Source organism: Colobus angolensis, unplaced genomic scaffold, assembly GCF_000951035.1.
Source record: "Colobus angolensis palliatus isolate OR3802 unplaced genomic scaffold, Cang.pa_1.0 Scaffold87, whole genome shotgun sequence".
NCBI classification, from domain to species: domain Eukaryota; kingdom Metazoa; phylum Chordata; class Mammalia; order Primates; family Cercopithecidae; genus Colobus; species Colobus angolensis.
In genome coordinates this window covers 2,449,387-2,459,001 of record NW_012122598.1, presented here as the reverse complement: position 1 = coordinate 2,459,001, position 9,615 = coordinate 2,449,387, and the positions used below count along the sequence as shown (strand labels likewise).

Sequence of the window (9,615 nt, the reverse complement as noted above, 5' to 3'; positions counted from 1 at the left end):
CAGGCTAGTCTCGAACTCCTGACCTCAGGTGATCCACCTGCCTCAACCTCCCAAAGTGCTGGGATTATAGGCACGAGCCACTGTGCCCAGCCATCTTCAGACCTCTTATCACATTCCTCTCTCTCTTGCTCCTACAACTCTGGCCACACTGGCCTTCCTGCATTTCCTCAGACAGCACATTCCCACTGTGGGCTGCAGCCACTGCCTGGAATCCCGGAAACCCCCTGCGTGGTGACCTTTCTCACCTCCTCCAAATCTTTGCTCAGATTTTATCTCCTAAATAAGGCCTACCCTGTCCACATGATTTGAAATTGGCACCTGCTCCATGTTCCCAATCCTCCTTTCCCTGTGGTCATTTTCCTTTTTTCCATTGTGTTTATAACCTTCTAGCATACTGTATAATTTCCTTATTTACTAAGTCTGTTGCTTATTGTCTGTCTCCCAATAGAAAGCAAACTTAGCTGGGCGCGGTGGCTCATGCCTGTAATCCCAGCACTTTGGGAGGCCAAGGCGGGTGGATCACGAGGTCAGGAGTTCAAGACCAGCCTAGCTAAGATGGTGAAACCCCATCTCTACTAAAAATACAAAAATTAGCCGGCTGTGGTGGCAGGCGCCTGTAATCCCACCTACTCAGGAGACTGAGGCAGAGAATTGCTTGAACCCAGGAGGCAGAGGTTGCAGTGAGCTGAGATCACACCACAGCACTCCAGCCTGGGTGACTGAGCAAGACTCCATCTCAAAAAAAAAAAAAGAAGCAATCTTTTTGTCTGTAGTGATTTTTGTCTGGTTATTCATTGATGTATCCCCAGGACCTAGCAATTCACATAGTAAATTTTTAGTAATTGGTTGTCGAGTGACTGAATGACCCAGAATCTAAGCCACCCTAACAGACTTCCCCTCTGGCCACTCTCCCCATGGCCACGGGGAGCCTGCCCACCCTGTCCCCTCTCTTGGCTCCCGCCTGCCCTTTGGTTGAGCCTCACTTCTTCATTCAGATGCTTCAAGAAGCAGATGTATTCTCTCAGAGTCTCCAGCTTGCCCTCCAACTCCATCTTGCTCAGGAAAACCCCATCCGCATCCTAGACACAGCGGGAGAGAAACCATGCAACCCCCTCTTCTCCTTTGGGGACCCTACTCTGGCTCAGGAATTCTGTTCATGCACTGCTCGACACCCATCCACCATGCCTCCCAAGTCCCCCTCCTTCCTCCTCCAGCCCCACCCTGTCCTGCTGTCTCCTTTGCCCAACATTGACCCAACATCGCCTTCAGGAAGTCTTCCCTGATTAATCGCAACCAGTTCTGCTTCTTCCTCTCCTTCCCCACCCTCTCCTGCAGTGACATCAGAGCTCGTCAAGCAGTCCTTCAGTCAGATCTTGTCTTGGGGTCCCTGTGTCTAGGCAGATATCCCATTTCCCCAGGAGACCCCTGCAGGCAGAGCAATAGCCTGTCCTAAATCAGGACCTCTCACCCTTTCCCTCCCAGCCTAGGACTAGGCTCCGTGTACAGTGGGTGCTCAGGACATAAGTGGAGCACTGGCCCCCACCCTCACCTTCTTGAGGACCACAAAGTCATTCTCAAGTGTGGTGCGCCTGTGGGCCTCCTCCTCATACCTGCCAAATAAGTAGAGAAGGACACAGTTCGGGGCTCCACGGTCAGAGCTCATGCCCCCACTTCCAAGCATGACCTCCCTGAAAAGGACTCCTTGCCTGAGAATGCCCCCAAACAGGACAACAACCAGCCCTTCTCTCCTTTCCCGCCACGTCCTGGCTGGGTACCTGTGCCACTCTTTCAGCCCATGATGACAGCCACATTGTTTCAGTTTATAAGGCACATTAGAATACCTTTTCCCGCTTGCTACTCACACCCATCACTGGGGCAGGCAGTTTGGGTTTTATCAGAGAGATTAGACTATTTGACCAAGACCCCACAGATGACTAGGTAGACAAAGCAGAGCCAACCCAGGTCTCCTGACTCCAATCCTGGGCTCCTTCCAGAACGTGCCTTCCTCCACTTCACATCCCATCATCCCAACAGGCCTGGGAGGCCGGAAGGGCAGGTGACATTTCCCAAGTTTCCAGAAGGGAAACCAAGTCTGGGAGAGATGAGATGCCTTGTCCAGGCCACACAGCTACCCCTCACTCACAGTCACCCCAACCCAAGCCCCCTATTAGTCCAGGGCTCTCTCCACTCCACCAGGTGACCTAGGCGTGCAGCCCAGAACCACAACCCATCTGTGAATTGTGTCACGAGTCTGGGGACGGCCCCACTAAATCGATTCCCTCCCCTCCTTGGAACCAGAGAACATCTGAATCACTTTAGCCCACAGCCTGCTGAACAGGAATTTCTCAAGAAAAAAAAAAAAAAAGCCACTAGGGCATTGTTTAAATAAGCCCTTCCTAACCTTGACCGGAAACACAGGCCCTTGTAGCTGGGGCATGTAGGACACCGGTCTCCTCGCCTTTCCTCCAAGGTTCTCCAGACCTGGGTGGGGGCTGCGAGACACCTCCTTTACCTGTAGCAGGTGGGCACCTGAGAGCCTGGGGAATGGGGATGCGGAGGGGTAGAGGGGAGGCCAGTCATGTGCCTCCGGGTGCTCAGTATGTGGGACACCTCCTGACTGTCAGACCCAATCTGAGTCCTCCCAGATCCCGCCCACATAGCATGGGGAAATTTCAGTGTGCCTACTTGAACTTATACTCCTCCTCCTGGTCCTGGCAGGCCTTCAACTCAGCATCCAGAGCCCCTCGTTCTCCCTGGAGCTGCTGTAGCTGCTTCCTGAGCTGATCCAGGCAGGCCTCAAAGACAGGCTCCAGGCCCTGCTGGCTGCCACTCAACCCCTGTTGCTGCAGCAGGTGCCACTTGGTCTCCAGGATCTTGTTCTGCTGTTCCAGGAACCGCACCTGCAGCAGAAGCAGAGGATCCCTGAGGCTCCCGTGGGACTCCCTGTGCACAGCCTCTGGGACCCTCCCATCAGCTCCACCTCTCCGCTGTCTCCCTGCCCAACCTGGCCAGGGGGAGCTTCATGACCTTCCATGACACTCTGAACACACCAAAAGACTGGACAGACTAATGGGGCAGGGTCTTCCCCGCTGCTGGCTGGCCGTTCTCTGTCCCTGAGCCCCAGTCATGGAACAACAGGGCCTCCGCATAGCCAGAGTCCAGTTAGTTCACAGGAGGGCCTTCCTTACGGCAGAAGTTATTAGAAAAGTGGTAGGAGGACAAACTTCCCATTCCCAAGTCCATCAAGAGCAGCTCCTCTAAGGGGAGCACAGAGACAGCGGCTTGGCTGAGTTGACCCTCACCTTGTCAATGAAGGAAGCAAACTGGTTGTTGAGGGTCCTGATCTCCTGGGTCTCCTGCGTCCGCACCACCTGGAACTGGGGGTCGATCTCAATCTTCAGTGGGGTCAGCAGATTCTGGTTGATGGTCACTTCTTGGATGCCCCCCGGAGGGCACAGGGAGAGCCCAGGCCCAGCACTCCACTCCCCAAACTGCACCCCCAGCCTTCCCCCTGACCCCCAGGTACTCCCACGAGAGCCTCCCAGGCACCCCCCAAAGGAATTAAGGCTCCTGCTGCTGAAGCCTCCCTTGCTGCGGCCCCTTGAGCCAGCAAAACAGGCTGAGCGAGAGCTGAAGCCCCTCTGGGCTCGGCATGGGGAGAGAGACATGGCAGAGACAGACAGCTGCAGACGGACAGACAGATTGTCAAGGTGTGTGAGTTTCTGCCCTGGGGCCCCAGCACGAGACTTTTATCCACTCCCGTACCTGGGCTGGGCCTTGGAGAGCAAGATGCTCTTGACCTGACTGTGTCTGTCACTTGGCTCCAGCTGACTTACTCTGACGTGCCTGGAGAATAAGTGTCCAGCACGTGCAGAGCCAAGGGAGAAGGAAACCCAGACCCTGCCCTCGGCGCTCCCCGGTTGTTGGAGAAATGGGCATGCCCAAAGACGAGGAAGCAGGCAGGAGACCGGCATGTCAGTGCTGAGGGACAGGGAGGGATGGCCAGAGCAAAGTCACTGAGGCCACTCAGGGAAGGCTTCCTGGAGCAGATAGCGAAGCAGGGGGGAGGTTGAAGAGGAAAGAAAGCTAGAAGGGATTCAGAGGAAGCATCAGAGTGCCCTAGATTCTCAAGGGAGAATCTGCCTCAAGGAGTTGGAGAAGGAACGCACTTGCAGCGCCACAAAGCGAGGAGGTGTTATTGCCATCGTTGGCTAAAAGACACTCCAGGATTTGGAAATGAAACAGAAAAACAGGGTTTCCAAGTCCTTCCTCTTGCCCAACCCAGCAATCATCCATGAGGCACCACCCACTGAAACCAGGCATCTCCATCCAGGATCTCATGGGACAGTTCGTTTCTGACCCAGCCTGTGGCTCTGCTCCTTCCACAAGCACTCAGGGCCAGGCCCATCCACCTGCCATCAGGCTCTGCTTCCTCAGGTTACAAATCAGAGCCACCCAGCTTCCAAAATGAAATGTGCATTTAGGGCCGGGCACAGTGGCTCATGCCTGTCATCCCAACAGTTTGGAAGGCTGAGGAGGTCAGGAGTTTGAGACCAGCCTGTCCAACATGGCGAAACCCCATCTCTACTAAAAATACAAAAATTGGCCAGATGTGGTGGTACACACCTGTAATCCCAGCTACATAGGAAGCTGAGGCAGGAGAATTGCTTGAACCCAGGAGGCAGAGGTCGAGCAGTGAGTCAAGATTGTGCCTCTGCACTCCAGCCTGGGCAACAGAGTGAGACTCCATCTCAAAAAGAAAAAGCAATGTGCATTTAGAAAAATACTCCAGATGGACTGGGAGCAGAAACGGGACATTTGGGGTTCCCCACAGGACAGTCTCTGCCTCTGGCCTGAAAGTCCAGTGGCTGGAGGAAAACTCTAGGGTTCATCTGATACTTCAGTACAAACTCTCCTGAGTGGCAGGACTCCTGGAAGGAAGGCATCCAGTAGACTCCACTTAAGCTCCTCCACCACTGGCCGGCAGAGTTGGACCACTCTGATTTGGGGAAGTATCTAAAATTTCTTATTTACATGGCAAGGGGGCTATTTCTCCTGGTCCCCCTCCCCTTTCCTAGAGCCTGGCACATTCGTAAGCAAGGACACCGGGGCCTTTGACAATGCAACTCAAAGCAAGGACAAACGAGGGCTCAGAATACTGAACACTCAAGAGATGTGCTATGAGGAAGTCACTCTTAGCAATTTGAACAATCCCACAGATACTCCACCCCAAGGCCAGGTAACAGTGAGTGCGCCTCACCTCCCTCCAGAGGATTAAAAGCCCCTTCCTCCTTCCCCTGGCCCCAGCCGGCAGCACGCCTTAATGAAACTGAATGGCAGGCGACCTCAAGAGGAGGAAGAGTCAGGGCCTTCAGTGAGGAGAACAAAGGAGTTCAAGGAGGAAGGGAGCAGGTAAGGAAGAGAAGAGGAGAGAAAAGACCCAGGAGCAGAATTAGGTGCACCAAGGAGAGAGGAGGCAATACAGAGCAGCCAGAGTCCAGAAGAGGGCTGGGAAATGCATTGAATTCTGCTCATTCCTCAGGGGACGCCAAGCCCTACCCTCTGGGGACCACTGTGCAGGGGCGAGGTTCTGGGCCTGCCTTCCAGACCCCACAAATGTGCTTGAGAAAGATTTCTGTGAACGGAACTCTACCATCCCTCCCTGTCAGGATTCAGGGTGGAGGACAGAGGCCACATTTGGGATGGGGCCAAATCCACCTCCATGGAACTTCCCCATATTTGTAATTTTATAGATAACAGAGCCAAAAGGGCACTTCAAGGTCATCTGAGCCAATGCCTTTGTTTTACACTCGAGGACCCTGAGGCCCCATAGGTGTGGGGCAGGGCATAGAGACTGCATACTCTAGGGCAACATAAGAGGTTGCCAGGTGACCTCTAAGTCTGCTCTGGCCCATCCCTCTGTGATCTTAGGGACTTGTTCAAGGCAACCCACAGAGCTCCTCAGGTTGGAGGCACCACCTATACCCAGCTCAGACCACTGCCCCATGAAGCAGCCCACAATGAATCTCCTCCCTGTTCCACATGCCCGCCCGCCCTTCAAACTTTCTAAGACAGCACCACTAAACACTGAATCACAGCTCCGTGATGTATGTCCTGTCCACCCCTCTATCCAGCTCAGCGTCTGGCATACACTAGGCATCAATCACTACTTGTTTAAACAGATGAATTTTTATCCACGACCATTATACCCAGGGACCTTGCAGAATCCCCAGATTTGCAATTGCTGCTGTAACAGATGCTGCCCCTACTTAGAAATAATTCCCCTACTTAGAAAGATGGTCATGCAGTGATGGGGAGAATGAAAAAACAGTCTGGAGATTGAACCAGGCCCCTCAGCAGCCGAGTGACTTGGTTTTGCACACAAAGGTGCACAGAGATCCCAATTCATGCAGCAGCAAAAGTATAATTGGCTCACATCATGGACTTAATACTAAATCCTGCAGTGCCAAGGCTCTAATGGGTTATATCTTTCCTCAGTTTCCCCTGCTCCAGGTTAACCCTTCTCAACCACACCTCATGCTCTGCAGCCTGTGCCTACCTTGGCCCTTGTCAATGGGAAAGCCCCTGCCAGCACACCTTTTTTGTTTTGTTTTGTTTTGTTTGAGATAGGGTCTAACTCTGTAGCCCAGGCTACAGTGCAGTGGCGCAGTCTCCGCTCACTGCAGCCTCAACTTCCCAGGCTCAAGCTATCCTCCCACCTCAGCCTTCTGAATAGCTGGGACTACAGCCACACACCACTGCACCTGGTTAATTTTTGCATTTTTAGTAGAAATGGGGTTTCATCATGTTGCCATGTTGCCTATGTTGAACTCCTGGGTTCAAGCGAACCACCCACCTCAGCCTCCCAAAGTGCTGAGTTTACAAGCGTGAGCCACTGCACCCGGCATCTCAGCACAGCTTCTTATGGCTTTCCTGTGGCCTCTTCTCTCACTGTACCACCCTAAGTTCACCATTGGCCACAGCTACAAGTCTCCAACCTTTCTCTCTAATTGCTCTCAAGCCGGTTCTTGTTTGTGCAGTCGATCTTTTCACCCAAAAGTCATTTATTCACATTTATTCATTTATTCAACAACATATGATTGAGCACCTAACATATTTCAGGTCCTGTGCTGAGAGTTAGAAATTTACCTGAGAACCAGGCTGGGCACGGAGGCTCACGTCTGTAATCCCAGCACTTTGGGAGACCGAGGTGGGCAGATCACCTGAGGTCAGGAGTTCAAGGCTATCCTGGCCAACATGGTGAAACACTGTCTCTACTAAAAATACAAAAATTAGCTGGGCGTGATGGCAGGCTCCTGTAGTCCCAGCTACTCAGGAGGCTGAGGCAGGAGAATCGCTTGAACCCAGGAGACAGCAGTTGCAGTGAGCCGAGATCACGCCACTGCACTCCAGCCTGGGCAACACAGGGAAACTTTGTCTCAAAAAAAAAAAAAAAAAACAGAAATTTACCTGAGACCAAGCCCCAGCCACTAAACTAAGAGACCTTAGAGTCTATTGGGGAAACAGATATTAAACAAGTCTTTAAGTATAATTACGATTGGGAGAGAAAAGTATAAGGCACAAAAGAAGGCTAACCTAGTTTGTCCCCTAATTTATTCTCCAACACTCCAGAACACTCCAGCCTCAGGGCTTTGGCACTCGCTGTGTCCTCTTCCTGGAATGCTCCTCCCCAGATACTCTCCTAGCTTGCTCCCCATCTTCTTCTGGCCTTCCTCACCTTCTCTGGCTGTGCCAAACCAAAACTGCAACCCCAAGACCAACCCTTCTTTGCCACTCTTCTCCCCTTCCCTGCTTTCTTTCTACTTGGCATCTATCGCTTCCTCATACACCATGTATTCTGCTCACTCATTATGTTTGCCAGCTTTCCTGCACTAGAATGTGAGATCCAAGAGGGCAGAGATTTTGTCTATTTTGCTCACCTCTGTATTCTCTGCACTTAAGAACGCTGCCTGGCAGCCAGTAGGTGCTCAGTACATACTAGTTGAATGAATGAATCCCCATTCAGTTTCATCTTGGTGATTTCCTGCCAATCTCTGGAGATCCTTCTGATTCTCAATTCTCTTCTTTGAAACAATAGTCATCCCCCACAACCTGCCCACCTATTCATTTGGGAAATGTGGTTTCATTACTCTATGTGCACATGAGTATGTGTTATTGAGCATCTACTATTGGCTGAACAATCAGCTAAGTAATACAGGAGATACACAATGCATAAGCTGCCTCCCCAACCTGAAGGAGTGTCCAGTCTCATGGAAGATACACACATAAGCACAGAAACCAACAGGAGGAAGGAGCTGAGAGGGTCTGTCCTGGTTGCAAGTTGGCATGTTGGTGTGGTGGGGGAGTTCCTATTGCTCCAGCAGCCCAGTCTTGAAGAAAAGCAAGGACAAGGGCCCATGGCATGCTCTTCTTAGAAACTCTCCCTCTGTTTGGGTATCTACCCAGCTGTACTTTTCTCCAGATCCCACTTTTGCCATCTTGCCTTCAAGAACATCAGAAAATTTGTCAAATGTCTCATTGAATCCCAGAGAGCCTCTGTCGGACCTACAATAACTATGAAGATCACATTGTCACGGGGAGCTGTGGCTCACACCTGTAATCCCAGCACTTTGGGAGGCCAAGGTGGGTGGATCGCTTGAGCTCAGGAGTTCAAGACCAGCCTGGGCAACATGGCAAAACCCCATCTCTACAAAACATACAAAAATCAGCCAGGCGTGGTGGTGCACACCTGTGGTTCCAGCTACTAAGGAGACAGAGGTGGAAGGATGTCTTAGCCCAGGAGGCAGTGGTTGCAGTGAGCCAAGATCATGCCACTCCACTCCAGTCTGGGCCACAGGCTAGACCCTGTCAAAAAAAACAAAGATAACAATACTGAATGGGCAAAAACTGGAAGCACTCCCTTTGAAAACCAGCACAAGACAAGGATGCCCTCTCTCACCACTCCTATTCAACGTAGTATTGGAAGTTCTGGTCAGGGCAATCAGGCAAGAGAAAGAAATAAAGGGTATTCAATTAGGAAAAGAGGAAGTCAAATTGTCTCTGTTTGCAGATGACATGATTGTATATTTAGAAAACCCCATCATCTCAACCCAGAGTCTCCTTAAAATGATAAGCACCTTCAGCAAAGTCTCAGGATACAAAATCAATGTGCAAAAATCACAAGCATTCCTATACACCAAGAACAGATAAACAGCCAAATCATGAGTAAACTCTCATTCACAATTGCTACAAAGAGAATAAAATACCTAGGAATCCACCTTACAAGGGATGTAAAGGACCTCTTCAAGGAGAACTACAAACCACACTGCTCAAGGAAATAAGAGAGGACACAAACAAATGGAAAAAAATTCCATGCTCATGGATAGGAAGAATCAATATCATGAAAATGGCCACACTGCCCAAGGTAATTTATAGATTCAATGCTATCCCCATCAAGCTACCACTGACTTTCTTCACAGAATTGGAAAAAAAAACTACTTTAAATTTCAGATGAAACTAAAAAAGAGCCTGCATAGCCAAGACAATCCTAAGCAAAAAGAACAAAGCTGGAGGCATCATGCTACCTGACTTCAAACTATACTACAAGGCTACAGT

At 51.0% G+C, this 9,615-nt stretch overlaps 1 protein-coding gene across 2 annotated transcripts in view; it reads right to left on the bottom strand.

Moving 5' to 3' along the window:
• The window catches only part of KRT78 (keratin 78, type II), an 11,236-nt gene extending 7,048 nt beyond the window's left edge, over positions 1-4,188 (bottom strand). The window contains exons 1-4 of one of the 2 annotated variants that reach the window (XM_011930562.1): positions 3,303-4,188; positions 2,686-2,900; positions 1,550-1,610; positions 984-1,079 (exon numbers count right to left, since the gene is read on the bottom strand). In XM_011930562.1, the coding sequence (XP_011785952.1) occupies positions 984-1,079; positions 1,550-1,610; positions 2,686-2,900; positions 3,303-3,668 (738 nt within the window). In that variant the 5' untranslated portion in view covers positions 3,669-4,188. Of the gene's footprint in view, positions 1-983; positions 1,080-1,549; positions 1,611-2,685; positions 2,901-2,980; positions 3,041-3,302 lie in introns of those variants that run through there. The other variant, XM_011930563.1, reaches the window with a different exon arrangement.
• Positions 4,189-9,615: the final 5,427 nt, after the last annotated feature.